The sequence below is a fragment of the Lutjanus erythropterus genome, chromosome 20 (assembly GCF_056507025.1).
Source record: "Lutjanus erythropterus isolate fLutEry1 chromosome 20, fLutEry1.hap2, whole genome shotgun sequence".
Classification (NCBI taxonomy): domain Eukaryota; kingdom Metazoa; phylum Chordata; class Actinopteri; order Lutjaniformes; family Lutjanidae; genus Lutjanus; species Lutjanus erythropterus.
In genome coordinates this window covers 2,277,670-2,295,444 of record NC_139336.1, presented here as the reverse complement: position 1 = coordinate 2,295,444, position 17,775 = coordinate 2,277,670, and the positions used below count along the sequence as shown (strand labels likewise).

Here is a 17,775-nt window from a genome sequence, read left to right as displayed (position 1 = left end):
CAGTCTCTCGTTCCATATGAAAGAGAAAAGGCCCAACAGGTTAAAGTCTCCTTTAAATCCTTTATCTTGTCTGAAATAAGTCCTTCAGATGGGGAGTGGTTATTAGTATCACAGGGAACAACACTCACGACTGTTTGGGAACAGAAATGTATTTTAAAATCATATGATTTTCCACCTCCTTGAGTAGGAAAGTTTTGTCTCACAGTGGGACAGTTCACTCTCAGAAGCCAGTTCACTAATGCTGTATGTAGTGGTTTCAGTCAAGACCCAAGGAATCTTTTTTGCTTTTTTCTTCTCAGTACGGATGTTTGGGACGGTTTGTTGTGAGCATCCTCAGTAGTTGTGTACAGGTCTCTCCTGCTGCCATCCATTATAGGAGAGTGTTATCATTGAGGGTTCAGGAGGGGATCCTCAGGCCTCGGAGCTCAGCGAGGTCCGCGTTGGACTGGGAGGGAGGCGAGCTGCTGCACTGTGCTCTGTGCGGAAACTGTAATCATACTGGGGGGGGGAGGGGGGTGTAAACAATTATTACTGTGTAATATGGTCTGACAGATATCATCTTAATCTACACCAAATTCATCAAATCTTCTGCAAAACATTGTGAATAACAGTGATACAGTTCAAACTAAGGGCCACACTGGCCTCTGGTGGACACAGTGTGTCAGTGCAGTGGTTGAAGCAGACCAACAGCTGATCAAGCTGTTATCAGCTGTGCTGTCATCAGAAGTGGATGACGCTTTCCATGACGCTTCACAGGAAAGGACATCTCATTTCCCTAAAAACACATGTCCTTGTTTCCTCTCTGTTTCCTTGTGTCTCTCCATGCACCTTTAGTGGTAAGGACTAAGATGCAAGGAGTAGATGCAAATGAGGAAAATGTGGTTATTACGAAGAGACTTCGGATGTACCCATAATATTGGCGTGTGACCCTTGCTTCCTTTGTCGCCTCAGTTTTCCAGGTACAGCAACACACAATCCCAGACATGGGTATTTCTTATTGCTTGCTGATTGTTGTGAAAAAGTGTTGTTCTCCTATCATATTGTGTGATAGCATTTGTACATTGTAAGAAAGGCAAACCAAGTTCAGAAGGAGCTTGAGACACTGCTGTCTCCAGCACCATCTTTTCACTAGATAACATCATGTATTTAACTGCTGTTGGAAATGTTTCTCATTTAAACAGCCACCACTTTCAACACCTTCTTCAAGTTAAACTACAGCAGATAAAGTATTTGTCTCGTGATGATCAGACGTCTACTGAATATCTGGGGATTTCAAAATGCAAAATAGTTGTTTGAATAGTGGCACAAGTGGCTGCTAACAAACCTACACCCAAGGACACGCCTTACCAGAATCAACGCTCACCCCCCATTCTCCTCAGTGGAACTCATACGACTTGTTCTGCATGTCCACCACAATGTGAAGGGCTCCCCTCAAGCCTTTAGGCTGGTTCTGCAGTGCAGATTTTTTTTTTTTATGTTTTTTAATGTTTTTTTTATGTTTCCACCCAGTTTTAACAACAAACAGTGAGAGACTGTCCTCACTCTCTATTGAGAGAGTCTAATTCAGGATAATTCCTACTTATTAAAACTTGGTTCTTTATAGCAATATTGCTACAATACAGTAGGTGTTATCAACATTTCAGGTGCTCATTTTTAGTTTGACCTCAAAATAAAGGTTGGATTAACTGCTGGTTTGCTAACAACGTGTCATCTAACTGCTTGCATTTGTACATCCCTCCATTTTGTCACCATGTACCCATATTTCAGCTATTACTTTGGTGAGCACCATGTTATCATAATTTAGCAGAACTCTAGGAACTCTAATTGATGAGTTTACTCACCTCTTTCTCAATCTCAGCCAATGACTTGATTGTAATGCCCATCAGGTCCACCTGCTGCAGCTGAACATGGAGAGGAGTGATAGTTAATTAGTTGCAATAATGTAAATAAGCAAGTTAAATTTCAACAACTCCTGTGTTACTTCTGCACGTCTTTTCTTTCAACCTGTTAATGCTATACATCTTTCAAAGCTGTTTTACAGAATATCGACCAGTCACACACGAGGACTGAATTACAGGTTAAACATTCTTTTTTAACACTGGTTTTATTAAACATAACTGCAGTGCTTGAGCAGAGGTATTAAAAGCACAAGACCCACAAAACCTGTGAGCCAGAATCAAGTCAATCTGCCATCAGAGGTCTTGAGTCACAACTCAGGCAACTTACATCGGAGGAGGCACAGGCAAACTTCTCAGAGATCATGAAAGGCACTCCATCCATTGCTGAAAGAGACAGAGGGGTCTTTTACAGTGGCGGCATAAAAACCCAGAAAAACTCACACAGAAAAAAAAGAGGAACAATTTTTATAACACTAGCACAATGAATGGAGCAGATGGGTACTACACTTCCACTGTGTGAAGTGGGATATAGATCACATGATGTGTATTTAAATAAATCAGCCACTCACATCACTGGTCTCATCTGAGCCAATCACAGTGAAGTATGACAACACAATTTGACAAGATTTAGCAAAGATCATTTTGTTGTCTGGATGTAGCAGAGGGCTGCAGTATGATAAGACGGTACCACAAATCTGCAGCCAGAGGCAGGTGGTGTGAGTGTGTGACTGTTAATTAGTACAGTGCAGATAGAAATAAATAATACAAAAATGCAGATGAAGCCATTTACATGATGACAACACTCTGACGCAGTCTCAGACACAATTCTGCTGTTTCACATTGTGATGTCATATAACAGCAGCACAATTTGCACTGTAATGCATCTCAAGAATAAAACATGAAACATCACTTATACCAAGGCAATAATGAACAGAATTAATGAGCCCCAGTATCCCACAGTAACTGTCTGTGTACTGTGAGTTCTCATCAACCAGTGTGATGTGTGTACAGGTGTGTGTGATTTCCTCTGGCACCCTGGTGCAATTTGCGGGTCCTTTAATCGAGGTAAACAGAGCAAATGAGTCAGTCTGCTGTTGCTCCAGATTTAATTTAACATACGTGTCCCGCTGCTCTTTCAGATAGCTGCAATCCACTACGTCACAGATTGGTCACAGATAAACAGGATGCATGGCCATGTTGGAGATAATGAATAGATTACATGCTGAATATTTAACTTAAGCTGACTTCAGGATGTCTAAACCAGGAAAAAGTTCAGGAAAACTGAACTGGAAGCTGCTAAAACTTACAGAGACGGACTTGGGGCCTCATTAAAGAAACATCCAAAGTCTGAAATCCTCTCTTATCTCAGTTTAGGATAACATTTAGGATTTTTGGTATTGAAGAAATCTATTTCCTAACTACATTTAGGAAAACATCCCATCTTATCTTAGGATCAGAATTTAACTTGCACAGAAGCATCCTAAATTGAAGCATTACTTAAGTTAGGAATCCGAAATTAGGATGGCACAGACCCTGTCTTAAATTCAAAATAACTGTGAGAAATAGTAGCACTGCTGTTGTTAGGTCTGAATGGAAAAGACAGTGAAGATGGGGAACAACATGAATACATAATACTATGACTGAAAGGCCACTATGATGCCCGATGATGATGCATTAAAGATCCCGGACCACATATAGATGGGTGTATATCAACTGCCAAGATGATTAATTTTGAATTTGATCAACATGCTCTGTCCATTCAAATCCTTCTCATGGGTCTATAATTGCAAAAAAAACTTCCCTGAGAGGTGGTGTTTCCTCTCCTTCAAGACACAATTAGTTCCTCTGACTCATCAAAGATAATGAACGCCGTCTTTTCTTGCCCATTCACAAGATGTTAAGTGACAAGTGAAGTGAGACAGCTGTTGTCATGGATACAGGCAGTCGTCTGAACATTTTAAACTCAGATACAGGCCTGACTGTCTGAAGAATCAGCTCTGGTTAGGATTTCTTAAGTTCAGACAAGACATGAGGTCTGAGACAGGAAAGGACACAACCATGAGTTTAGGAGCTGCTTCTGTAATAGAACAAGAGGATTTTTCCTATTTTGGAAACTTAAGACAGGACAAACGCTTAGGATTTTTTTGTAACAAGGCCCCAGGTCACTCAGGTTAAGATCCATATGTGCTGGCTCTTTCATCTTGGAACAGAAACCCGACAATTTGAGCTTCTATTTCCTATCCCCACATAGTGACCTACCTTGTTTTTTCACAAGGCCCACAGTGCATGCTGCAGACCTTAAACGTTCCAGAGGTTTGTTGGTGAATGGATGGTGAGAGAGTCTCTGTATCAGCTCGTCAATGACATGTATTGTGAAAGCCACGGTAGGTGATCAGCTGACCTTTGCTGTTTGGAAATTTAAATAGTAACTAAGACTAGTGTCTAAGACTTTAAGGACTTTGAGTCTACTAGAACAATTTGCTAAAATTTGCAAAATGCTGATTTAAATTGTTTAGTTACATTTTTACCATTATTACTTTATTGCTATTTATTTAATCACCAAATTGGTAGTGGAGTGACTTCAAAAGCAGATGTGGTTCTCAGCGCGCCATCTAATATAAGACTTATCTTCCAACAAAATATCAACAACTCCTTTTGCACTGCCTCATTTGGGTGAACAGTGCTTGTGTTGGTTGTTTGCACCACCATGAAAATATATCCCCAACAGTCATGACAAGACCTTTAAGTTGTACAGGAACATATTTCTCTTTAAATTGGACAATCCAAATCGATTTGGAAATGTTCCCTGAAGACCAAGAATCCATATACACATACACACCAATGACCTCAGACTTCTGTCATTAACTTAAAATCAGTCATCAATTTTCCCCTAACTGGAATCTAATATTAACAAAATCGTTACCCCTAACAGCCCTCTGAAGACATGAGCACTGACCACAATGAGCTCACTTTATAAAAATGTCCTCACTGAAGCTCTTAAACTCAAAGAAGTTCTCCCAAAGACAGAAGTGCAGGAAACAAAGAGCAAAAGGGGATGAGTGGTGAGAAACAGAGACACTCTGTTGACCTGTGTCTTTAAATAGAATCCTGCTGAGCTCCACTGAGCTTCACATGTTCAAGAGAAATTTAAAGACTTTTAAGGCCATTAAAAGTTCTGTCAGTGCTGACACTTGTCATTTTAACCATTTGGTTCATTGTGTTCTGATAATGAAGCAATTTATGACTATAAATATCCAAGTCTATTAAATCATCTGTGCAAGAACAAAAAAAACATCTAATCAGCTACACTAGCACCTCTGTGAGGCAGTGAAGCTGTACTTCCGACTCGTAACTGTAAGGCTGCTACTCTCAGGCTTTGCTCTTCTGAAGCATTTAAAGTTCTTTGATTGTCACATTTCAGAAAGGTGTGTGTTTTTGTGGATGTTGAGAGGTTTTTACTGACCTGAGATAGCATACAGGTTGGAGTTCTGGTGTTCATAGTCTGGTCTGGTGGTGTTCTTCCCTCTGAAGCTGGCTGGGAGAGTCATAGAAATATGCCTTGGGACAAAAAGAAAAAAATACAGCATCTGGTTAGTTCAGTTGAGATGATCATCACAGATCAACTATGTCCTGTTACACAACTATAACTGAACCAATTCATGAGCAGAGTGGGATGTGTGTGTGTGTGTGTGTGTGTGTGTATACCTTGGTGTAGCTGATGGATTACTATCAAGTCTGCTACTGACTACTAACAGTAGTAGTGCCAAGGCCTGATTCAAATCAAATCAGGCCTTGGCCTTCTTAAGTTTGGGAAAGGCTGGTCCAGAGTATAGCAGTATTGTTAGTAGCTACTACTACTGCTCCTAATGATAATAATAATAATAACACCCCTAGACACACATTAAAGGTACACTCTGTAAACAGTAGACTGTTAAGTCTTTGTAGCAGTAGAGTATTTATGTAAGTGAAAAAGTGAAAGAAATCATTAACTTCTTCAACTTCTCTCCTCACTAGTTCATGTTAGTGTGTCATTGTTCCTTTAGTTTAAATTAAAACAGCTTAATGTTATTTTGTGCTTCAAAGTATTTTTGTTTGTCATTGTGACACTGCTCATCCTGAACCAACCCTCTAAAAATAAAAACTGCTACTCTGAATATGAAATGTGATATCATCCTCCTAGTGAGCAGGAAAGAGCAGACAGTATCACTGTCTATTGTTCAGGACTCAGGGGAGTCACTCACGCAAACTTCAGCTCTAGAGTCGTGAGAAAATGCTAAATATTGTCACAATTTAAAACAGCTATTTAAAGTTATTGGATGGTTCCAAAAAGATTATAAATTCAACCTCACAGCAGATAACCTTCAGTGTTTTTCTTTGTTCTCCAGCTGAAAGCTTTACCTTTTCCTGCTGCACTGTCATCTAAAGATAGATCTGTTTCCCTTCCCTCAACCAAAGGATGTTCAAGGAGAGTGAACATCCTCTTTCTTTGATTCAGGACTGAGCAGAGAGTCTCAGCCATGTGACTGAGTGCAGGGTGTGTATGAGCGAGTGTGAACACATCATCAGAGTGGACATACTTGGGCAGAGGAGCTGCAGGGACTGGGGCTGAGCTGGAGGAGTTCACATTCTGGATGTTGTTGGTGGTTGGTGTGTGTGTGGAGTCCTGGGCCCGAGGGACGGTCCCCATGCGATACCAGATTCCCATGTTGTTGAGCTCTCTGTCAAACCAGTTAATAGACATTAATAAGTAGAAAAGACTTAATCAGATAATGTAGAACAGTTACAGGTTGAACATAAAGCATGTCCACTTTGTCTTGTTCTCCAGCCTCTAAAAAGGGGCGCCATGTTACATCCCACATTTTCTGTTCTTATCAATACTTCCTCTGAGGACTTGAGGCTGGAACTCCTATTGTTTTTGTTCTGATTACATTAATTCTTTCTTCATTTGAAAAAGTGTAAAGGTTCAGTTGAAACTGCAGCTGTCAGCAGTAATTTGGTTTCAGCTACAGTCCAAATAATGTCAGTCCAAGCACTGAATTATAAACTAGTGTATAAATACAGATTTTTGTATGGATAACCATTTGTCAAGTCTACAACCAAAACTAACATCCCACCATGTGACCCAGGCTGCTCACCCTATAAAGGTGTACTGGGGAGGGGCCTGTTTGGAGCGTCCCAGGATGCGGATGTCACATATGGCTGCCTCTGTGGAGTCCCGTGGAATAAACTTGATACAGAGTCGCCTTTTCCTGAAGGCCTGCTCCTCTGTAGGATACACAAGAGACAGGCAGACTGAGAGAGGTTCTATGAATGCCAACATGACATACTGGGGGATTTAAAGATTTCATTTTTGTGGTTTAAGACACATTTACCACACAGTGACACTAGCAGAGCCTTTCTACTTGACCACTGAGTACTTACGAGTGTCAACAGTCTCCTGGATGGGGATGAAACCCACAGGCAGAGTGTCCTTTATATCGATCAGCTTCATGTCCACAAGAACGTTGCCTAAATGGCTCTGTAGAGAAAGACAGAGAACAGGGGAGAGAGGCAGATTAATGACAGAAAAAGAAATTGGAATTGCATGAGGAGTGAATCTAACCAGCTCAAAATATTCACCAACAATTACATTCTGATGCTTTACATATGACATAATGTTGCAACATGCACTGCTGGTAGGAGAGGTGATTTGACTTACATTTTCTTTAGAGAAGACTCTGGTAAAGCAGAGGTAGCGGGTCACCTTGGATTTGAAAAGGCCGTCTTTCCACAGATCGGCATCCAGGCCATCTGTTGTTGTGGAGACCTGACACAGGGAAGTGAAGGGAGGGAGGAGGTAGTCATCAAAGTGAGACAACAATTATAATATTTGGATATTACATGATTCTTTTAACTTGTGTTCAGTTACTCACCACATCATATCCAGTGGGAGCCCTGTTCCTGGAGGCCACTACTCCGACCCCAGTGATTGGATCCATGGGCATCTCAGGCAAAGCTTCAGAAAGCTCCCGAACCTCAGGCATCTTTGCAGAGTTCTGCAACAAAAAGCACCTGACAGGTTAACATCTTGGCAACTGGCCTAAAGATGCAGGAATAGAGTGGGGTTTAGACAATTACTGGGTCAGTTTACCACAAATGAAGGTGAGCTAAAATCTGGGGGGAAAAAAACAAAAAAAAAACCTGGATGTTTCCTTTAGTCAGGTTTCCTACATCTTTTCCAAAGTCAAATTCAAGTACTTTTCCAGCACATTCAAGATGCACTTTCAAGCTTTTGCAGCACCTTACAGCTGTGTTAAATGACATATTTATGTATGCTTACATAGATATGCTCGAAATGATTAGGCCCAGTTTCACTTCTTTATCACATTAAATTTGATCACAGTAAAAAATAGAAGGAAAAAAACCCTGAGAAATTCAAATGTGTGAAGTCAAGAATGGCTCAATAATGGCTAATATTATAATATTTTCAATTAAAATACTTATTAAATACTTTTTTTCTAAGATAAACTATAATCTTTGAGTTTTAGAAACAGAAAAGACAAGTAAATTATCACTAAAGATTACAGCATACTGTTTTTTTCCCAAAAATTAAGAGTTTCAGTTGAACTCAAAACTCAAAAATCTATTGCAGCAGGCTTTGAAATTTTGACTTGTCTAAACTTTTTTTATGGTGTATTAACAACTAAAATTAAGTTTTGTGAGAAGGGCGACAAATTAAAGGAAAAGACGACAAAGTTTCATGTCAAATGGGTCATGTGTCACGTAAATTAGGCCCTCTGAAAGGTCTAATCTAAAAATCTAAAAAGCACGCTATTCAGTCAGACAGCAATTTGTTTTGAAATTAAGCAATTACAATTACAGTTTCAAGCACTTTATCGAAAATTCAAGTACTTTTCAAACCGTGAAAACATTGGATTAAAAGTGTTTTCAAGGATTTCCAGCACCTGTAAGAACACTGTTTATTTGACACATACAGCTGGGGAGCTGACAGCTCCGTTGGCATATTCAAGTCACAATGTGGTGTTGCAAATACACTAAAATGTGTTTTATTTATTAAGTTACATTATCAACAAATGTGCAGATTATTTTCACAGTTTATGGATTACTTTTACCATTTAGTCTATAAAATGTCAAAAAAAAAAAAAAAAAAGAAAGTGAAGTGAAACCGGTGTCTTCAAATTGCAGAAAATCCTCACACTTAAGAAGCTGGAACTAGCAAATATTTAACCTCACCAAATGACTAAAACAATTCATGTTTTATCAAAATAGTTGGCAACTAATTTGCTTTCAATCGACTTATCATTGCAGCCTGGGAGTATATCTTCAAGCCAGTGATCATCAACAACCAGCCTACAATGTGTTACTGGTTGTTAATGAACCATAACTTGCAGGTGTAGTGAGTGAAATCCTTGGAGCCTTTTGTTTTACTAAAAAGAGGCCAGTAACATTCAGTTCACTGTGTTGTGTCTGCTGTTAACAGTCTTTCTACTAGTCTTGAACAGCCAGACTTTTCTCCACAGCACTGTGCGCATGTAAATATTACAACAAATACAGGGCAGTGCAAATCACAGCTTAACTTAGTGTCAGCTTTCTCACAGTTTCAAGTCATCCTGTGTAACCGTCAAACCCTTACCGGTGAGCATTCCCTCTGCATGACATCACATTAAAAAAAAAGCAGAGCACTTCATGACAACGCCCCACAAACTAATACAACATACTTCACCACCCACACATACACACAACCTTTGGTATCAAGTACTGGTTGCAGCTTCTCAATTGTGAGGATTTGCTGACTTTGTTTGTTGGGACTGAAACTGAGTTTATTTAGGTTTTGCAGTGTTACATAAAAAGAGTGGTTTGTGTGTCAGAGTGGCTGCAATTACAAAACCACAGGGGTCACAACAAAATCAACACTCCAGCCTCTTCCGGATGCAGAGACGACCTTGTAAATGTGATTTACTGAGTCTAAACTGTTTGGTGCATTGGATTCTTACATGTTTGACTGACAGTCGGATTATTCAGCCATTTGGTACACTGCAACACAGCAGCATATTAATAAGAGAAAAAAGTGTGGGATTTACACAGAGCAGCAAACACTGTAGAAGCTGCCTGGACAACAGAGGCCTCCTGCATAGCATCTCCTTGACTACCAGAGTCCTCTGTTCAGAGACAGGACGCAAAGACAGAGATTATAACTCAGCAGAAAAGGCTGACTGACTCAAGGCTGGTGGGTCTCAGGTTTAAGAACAAAACCAATCCCAGGAGGCTGCACACCGATGATTGGACACATCAGACTTAATCTCCACTTTAACATGTAGAAACATTAATGTTAAATATTATATGAAACATTAATGGCTTGTAGGGGGCACAGGTCTTCAGAAACTGCTATGCTAAAGTGAGGTTTGCCAACTAGCAGTGTGGGGGAGTAACTAGTTACATGTACAAAATAAAAACATTATCTGTTACAGTTACTGAGAAAAAAGGGGTTACATCTGAATATTCTTCTCAGGTTAGCTGGCAGAGATATGCACTTTACTGAGTGACCTCTTCTAGTTCTATATAATGTCTGAAAATTGTGAACACAATTTTCTAAACCTTAAAGTTACATTTTTAAACCCCAAAATATGCTTTTTACTCTTATCAAGACAAAGAAAAGCAGTACATCCTCACAACTAAGTAGCAGGACAAAGGATTTTCTGGCCCAAGTTGAACCTCACAGATAATGCTTACACCAATCCAATTATTGGGTTTAGGATATAGATTAGCATCAAGCTGGGTTTTCCCCAGCAAAGTCGTTAGGCCTGGTTGCAAGTATCTTTTGACATGGGCCAGCAGCCAGGTGTCTTTTTTGATGGGGTGCCGAGAAAGACTGATGGCAGTATCAAAGTAGCGCCCCGTAGTTTCTGTTATAACATAATCACAGCTGGAGTCACAGAACTGAATTTTGAAAAAAGAACAAAAAAACCCCACAGATTTCATAGGGTCCTTCTTTAAGTCAATGCTAAGAGCATTAGAACGCCTCACAAACTCTTCACAATAAAAGTCCCCTGTAGGGCTGAACGATTTTAGGAAAAGATCTAATTGCGATTTTTCTGGCAGATATTGCGATTTCAATTCGATTCACAATTTTTTCTTCAAATCAAGCTTCAGTGCAATATTCACAATGTATAGTAACATTTACAATCATTATTAATTATTCAAACTAGGTATTTGTGAGGGCTTCAAAGAAAAATAACGTTAAGAGAAAAACTACTGACTATACTGAAGACAATTCGCACACATCATCACATTAAATCCGTATAAATAAATAAATTAATAAACAAACACACACACACACACACACACACACACACAGGTCTGGTCCATTCATTAAGTTCCATATGACGTTCGCTGCATTGTCGGTTGTGATGCACGTCAGAGGAGTGTAACTACGAAGCGAGATAAATGTGTTAGCGAGCTATGTTGAGTCTAAATCCAGGGTTTTCAGTGTCACGAAAGTGGCTCTCTTTTAACCTGCTAGATCACCGTGGTAACTTATGCTAAACTCATAACCTGGTCGACAGCAGGTTATGTTAAGAGTTTCAGATTAAATCGGCAGTAAAACGCGCCGTTCTTTAACTTATAATTGTCCTAACAAGGTTGTTTATGAGCGATATAGCTTTTAAACTGAGGGAAGACATTAAAAATGAAAAGCTGCTGAGCTGTATGTTCGTTATATCACTGAACGAATCCATATCATGTAAAAATGAAACAGCGGTACAAACTGTATGCATCGCGCTGTCATTTGGTGATGCAGAGTCATTTTCCCCGTTTGCTCCAGATCATATTAACACTTTAAATTTACATCGTATATAATCCACACAGTAAAATAATGATGAAGCAACTACAGACACTTTGAATACTTTTTACTGTTATCTGTTTTGTCTCCGTGATATTGCAGCTCAGATCACTGATTAGAAAATTCATCATCATTTATCACAGACAGTCTTAAATCAGTTACACCCATCTTACGTTGGTTTGGTCAAAAACTTCTGTGATGTCCACGTCTCTGTCATCATAGGACAGTGTCAGACTGACAGCGTCATGTTTAAATCTACTGTATGGAGTTTTATTTTTTAATGTGCAGTTTTCATGTTAGAATAAACGGCAGCATTAAGACCACATTTAGTCCATCAGTCATTTTCTGACATCATTCTTCTTCTCCTGCTTTATTTGCAGCAACAATGTTGTTTTTTGCCATAATGTATTTAGTATACTTTCCACAACTCATAATTATAACAACTTGATCATTTTGACTTCAGTAAGTGGCTCGCGATCGCTTCATTTCATGCGGAAGAAGAGTGAAATGACGCAACAAACGCCCCTTTTATGTGAGCGCGCACAGAGTCTGAAGAGGAAAGCCTGGATTAACAAAGTGAGTTGATAACCACCGTCGTGATACCTGTTATCTCTGATTGTGGTTTTAGGCTTTGTCGATCCAGATCATGTAAAGAAAGCCTGGCTGTGTTGAGCTTGCTTCGTAGTACAGCCCTCAGGAGCACTGCAAAAAACCGCAGCTTTGGCAATCACGAGATCGCATTGTCTGAAATCGCAATTTCAATCAGAAAACGATAAATCGTTCAGCCCTAGTCCCCTGTTATTTTAACATCAAAAAGCTTTTTTAATGAAGCAGCCAAATCATCAGCAGTGACTTAACACAACTATCAGCTGAAAGCAAAGATGAAACACTAAAATTAATCAAATACCTGAAAATACAAACAGTGACACAACAGAGAAACTAAACTTCAAACCACAGAAATTCAGTTAGAAGCTACAAAAGTACTTAGAGCTAAACATTGATACTTTAAAAATGTTCTCTCTGCTCTCCTCCACACATGAGCTGAGTCTTGACTATCCAGTGATACATCAGGAAAAAAACAGACAATAGTCTATTTTTAGTGGGTTTAAAAAACCTGCATATACCCACTAATTTTGGTGTAAAAATGGTATCAGTATCACTATGTAATGTGTTGTTACAAATATGTAATTTATTAAACACATATTTTTAAAAACCAACAACTGTAGGAGTTTTACAAAGAATCTAAAGATGTACAATCTTGGAATGCTAAAACTCCCAGCTGCTTAGGCCCAGTAGCCTGTTGGACTTGCAACACATTGGGTGAACCCCTGATAAAGGTTAGGAGAAATATACTGAATGTTTAATGGCTTGGTAATATGGTCTTTCAATCCTATAACTGGAAATTGATGTGCGTCACAGTCTGAGGGGAAGTGCCATGGTACAAGTGGCACACTGGGTAGTGTTGCGTTACAGAGCTACAGAGCTATATCTAGCAGTGAAACTGAGAGGGGAAGTCTCACACCTGATATCACTCTATTTAACCAGGTTCTTAAAGCTCTGCATCATTTTTGTGTGCCAGCAGACACACAGAAACCTCCCAGCACTGTAGGCTTTGTAAGTGCACCCAAAAAAAAAGTAATTTAGCTGCACTGGTGCTTCACCACCACTGCTACTACAACTATATCCTCAGGAAACACTGTTAACACACAGGACCTTTAACCTAATTACTGAAAGATATGTTTTGCAGTGTCCATGTAAAATCAGCAAATAGTCTGTACTGCAGACTCAAAAGGTCCATCACTTCTCCTACTATTAAACAGCTTCTATATACCAAGCGCCAAAATGAAGTGTAAGTTATAATAAGTAAATTTAAATAAAATTGAAATATTCTGTTTGGTCTAAGTGTTTTTCTGTGTTACAATGCAAACATGTCCAACTAGATCTTTTTTATTCATAATATGGAGGATACATTACCAGATAGGGCTGGGCAATTGGATGATTGGACGAATATATTGCCTATTGGCAATGGGCTAAATCCATCACCAGTAGGTTTTTTGGGCAGTATTTGTACAATTTTATTTTGCCAATGTAAGGCACTGCAAGGCTCTCATCCAGTGGCACAGCACATGCCCACTCAGCCAGAGCCGAGTGCTCTGAGCTGGGGGAGGAGTGAAGAGGTAAACAGCCTTTAGAGCCAGACTATTTAAACATGTAACACTGTGAATGAAGGATTTACTTTGACCAAACCAGAACTGGTGATTGTTTGGGGACAGTGAAAAGATGAACAGAGACGGTTTTGGTGAGATTTACATTAAAAAAGGGGAGAAACTTTTATGGTTGTATTTTTCTGTTTAATAGGGAAAATAGGTGTGAGAACATTTCATATCTTGACACTTTGTGAGTTTGTTTTGTTTACTGGATGTAGTGAATGTAAGTGGCTTTTCCACTGGCACTTTTGGCTATGCCCAGTAAAACTGTGTGGCACTGATTTGCATTTCTCTCAGACTTTTATCATGCAGTCACACCTGAGCTGGACCTACTCTGGAGTGGGGCCAAAGCAAGCCTGAGCCACTTCCTAGTAGGTTGCTGTGAGATCTCAGTGACTGTGGCAAACCTGTGACGAAACTCTTTTCTCTCCCTCAAACAAGCAAGTGTCGTGATACTTAGCTCATGTGTGCAAAAGTTTCTAAAAGTGACTGTGTGTTTAGCTATCAGTTCTTTTGAAGCGTATCTCTGTGGTTTGTAGAGGAAATATGCGCAATTAGTTGACTAAATGATGAAATGAGATTAAATGAGTCAGTTAAACATCACTAGTTTGAAGTTCAGTTTCTCAACCTTATCACAGTTTTAAGTAGTGAAGCTGCCACTCACACATATCTCCTAGCTGAGACTTGGGAGGACAGGAGGTGGTGGGAAGAAGGGATGAATAGATCACCAATCACTGATTGATGTGGCCAATATCACCCAGCCAGATTATATGTTTATACATTACATTTAATGTACACTTCTTATATTAGCCTAAAACCTGTTTGCCCTCTCTGGGAGCAGCAAGTGGAACATGCAGTGGAACTCAGCTGCATGTCAGGTCACGTTAAAAGAAAACAATTTTTATATCATTTACAAGGCATTGAAACTGTGCTTGATTTTAGTGAAACTGATCATATATGTGTAAACTATAGGCTGGTTTGCACTGTACATATTTTAAATGATGATGGTGATGACGATTATAATAACAATAACTGCAGCTGCATTGATTAATTGGCTACTTGATCATAGATTGACTATTAAATTAATTGTGACTATTTTGATAATCAATTAATCATTTTTAGTATATTTTAAATAAAAATATATCCAAATTCTTTACTTTTTCAATGTGAATATGGCCTGTTTTCTTTAGTTCTCTCTCACAGTTAACTAAATGTATTCAAGTTGAGGACAAATCAAAACATTTCAGGACGTCATCTTGGGATTTGGGGAACAGTAGTAAACATTTTTCACAATTTTCTGAAATTTTATGGACAACTAACTAACAACAACTAATCGATAAGTCAAGAAAATAATACAGGTTAATAGATGATGAAAATAATCATCAGTTGAATCCCCAGTAATAACTTTACCTATACAGCACATTGAAAAATATTGTTTTCAAAATGCTTTAACAGACTAAAGCAGGAGCAGGTTACTCAGGCAGCGATTTATGCTACTTTTACAGCCGATTTAAGCGATTACAGTACCGCTGTCCTTCGAAAACAAAGGAGCGAATAGAAGCATAAACAAGACAATATCTTCAACAAAAGCACGGGTCTGTGTTTTAACTAGCTATACACCGAATTCACAACAACACCTGAACATTTAGATGTATGTCACATCATGTTGTATCAAGTGAGCAGCTCTACTGAAAAGAATCGATAACTGCGACCACACATGAACTGGATTTGGCAGGTCCTCCTTATACTGGACCAGGTAACATTAACCTCTGGGTCTGTGGTGCAACAGAAAGAGCGAACTAACCGATTAGACAATAAACCCAAGTCAAAAAAAAATATGTCGTTGAACTAACCAGTTTGTGTTTGTCTGTCTGTTTGACTAGTGGTTGTCAGCTTTAACGTAGCGTACATAGCTGTGACATAGCTAACATGCTAGTCGGCTAGCATGCTACAAGTAACCAAACAGCAGCTGCGACAAACGACACCACTGTCAGACGGGACCGTTGACTCGGGTGTTCCTGGTTAACCTGGCTAACATTGTCCACCAGTCCATTTAAAAGCTTCCCATACACGTCTTAGTCTCTGTAGTGTCCCGCTGTCTGAGACAAAGCAGCTTTTCACACCACAGTGTCGCTTGAACACACAGTAATGTTAGCTAGCTGCTAATGTTAGCTAACTAGCAAAGCAGCTCAGTGCACTCACCCAGCGAGGCTTTCAGTTCGATCCGATCTCTCGTCGTGTATTTTCTTCTGTTGTCCTCTCACACACCTTCTCACAGCTTTGGTGAGACTCGCATCTTTATGAACTGGCCAGAAATAGCGAACCAATCCGAAACATGAGCTGCTTTGTATGTATTTGCATGGTGGTTTTGGTGTGCAGCTAGCGGTCTGGGGAGGGTGCCATCAGTGGAGCTGGTGGATGGGAGTGGGAGCAGGGGGAGTGATCAGTGAGTCGACTGGAGGCGCCGTCCCCCCCAACTCCCTCCCCGGGGCCCACACAGCATGAAAACACTAATATATATGCTCATACATGTCATTTTGTGAGCCGTTTTTTGTAATTTTAAGCTCAAGTTTCCTTATTCAACAAATAACATAATAACAAATAACAAATAACAAAATAGACTACTGATTAAATATTAAATATAATGAATACATTTTAGGTCAGTCAGTGGAGGACTGCCTCCAGTCTCCAGAAAAATATAACTGTGGGGCCGCAAGAGCATCGAGCATGAAGTGTTTTTCTAAGTATTTTTTAATGCTAGAACTTGATGATGCTGATAATTAAGGCAGGGACCCCAAAGACTCCAGGTTCACCATGCAGCAATTAGCTTGTAATAAGTAAAGTAACTGCAAATATGCCTATAAAACCTGAAACGTTAGAGGTGCATTGGAAATAATACTGAATGTTTGTACTCATGTACAAGTATGGTTATGTTACTAAAATATTATTTTAGTTTATTATTATTATTTATCATTTTTTTGCCCCCCCCCCCCAAAAAAAAAAACAAAAAACAAAAAAAAACATACTAACACATTAAAGTCAGACAGATACATCAGTTGACTAATATTACTTGCTGATATTGATTTTGATGATAGAACTATTGTCAGTCAAGGTGGTAATGTTGGGGGTTTCTGCCCTCTTGATTATTGTTTGGTTACTTGCTTAATTATGCGCTTTTTCTCCCTTTTTTGAGTGTTTATATTCACTTTAGTTCTTAGATTTTTCTTCTCAGATCAGAATTTTCTGACCTGATGACCAAGTGATTCATATTATACTGTACTCATATTATACTGTGTATATACATGTGTATATATATATATATATATATACATACATATATATATATATTTATATATATATATATATATATATATATATATATATATATGTGTGTGTGTGTGTGTGTGTGTGTGTGTGTGTATGTGTGTGTGTGTGTGTGTGTGTGTGTGTGACATAGACTGTCTGCAGCTGTGAGCCTGCTGTCCACAGTGAGCCTACATCCAGTGGTGGTGAGAGTGCTGAAAATCTGTATTCAAGTATGAGTACTGTTACATTATGAAAACATTACTCAATTTTACTAAATTACCAGTAAAAGTACAGATGTTAGAAAAATACTTAGAAGTAAAAGTACAAAGTATTCCTGTCAAAAGTACTCAGAGTATTAGTTACTTTGTAATTGTTAATTAAATAACAGCTATTGAATCAAAGGAGCTTCTGTTTCTCCAAATCTTCTGTCTAAATGACTCCAAACTGCTGCTCAGCTGCTCACTTTCAAAAGTCACCTCTTCAAACTGAAACCTTTTTTCTTTTTTCTTTCTTTCTTTCTTTCTTT

General features: G+C 39.0%; 1 protein-coding gene across 1 annotated transcript; it reads right to left on the bottom strand.

Moving 5' to 3' along the window:
- Window positions 1-37: 37 nt before the first annotated feature.
- On the bottom strand, window positions 38-16,385 carry mvb12ba (multivesicular body subunit 12Ba). Its single transcript, XM_084746041.1, has 10 exons — window positions 16,146-16,385; window positions 7,811-7,933; window positions 7,597-7,704; window positions 7,320-7,416; window positions 7,034-7,163; window positions 6,476-6,616; window positions 5,362-5,456; window positions 2,227-2,282; window positions 1,842-1,901; window positions 38-498 (listed from the first exon to the last, which is right to left on the bottom strand). The coding sequence occupies exons 2-10, from the start codon at window positions 7,919-7,921 to the stop codon at window positions 412-414; spliced, it is 885 nt and encodes a 294-aa protein (XP_084602167.1). The 5' UTR covers window positions 7,922-7,933; window positions 16,146-16,385; the 3' UTR covers window positions 38-411.
- Window positions 16,386-17,775: the final 1,390 nt, after the last annotated feature.

Coding starts and splice junctions, on each gene's coding strand:
- mvb12ba (XM_084746041.1), bottom strand. CDS start 7,921: ATGCCTGAGGTTCGGGAGCTTTCTGAAGCTTTGCCTGAGATGCCCATG. Junction 7,417..7,596: donor GAGTCTTCTCTAAAGAAAAT/GTAAGTCAAATC, acceptor CTTTCTCTACAG/AGCCATTTAGGCAACGTTCT. Junction 5,457..6,475: donor CCTGCAGCTCCTCTGCCCAA/GTATGTCCACTC, acceptor TTTTGTCCCAAG/GCATATTTCTATGACTCTCC.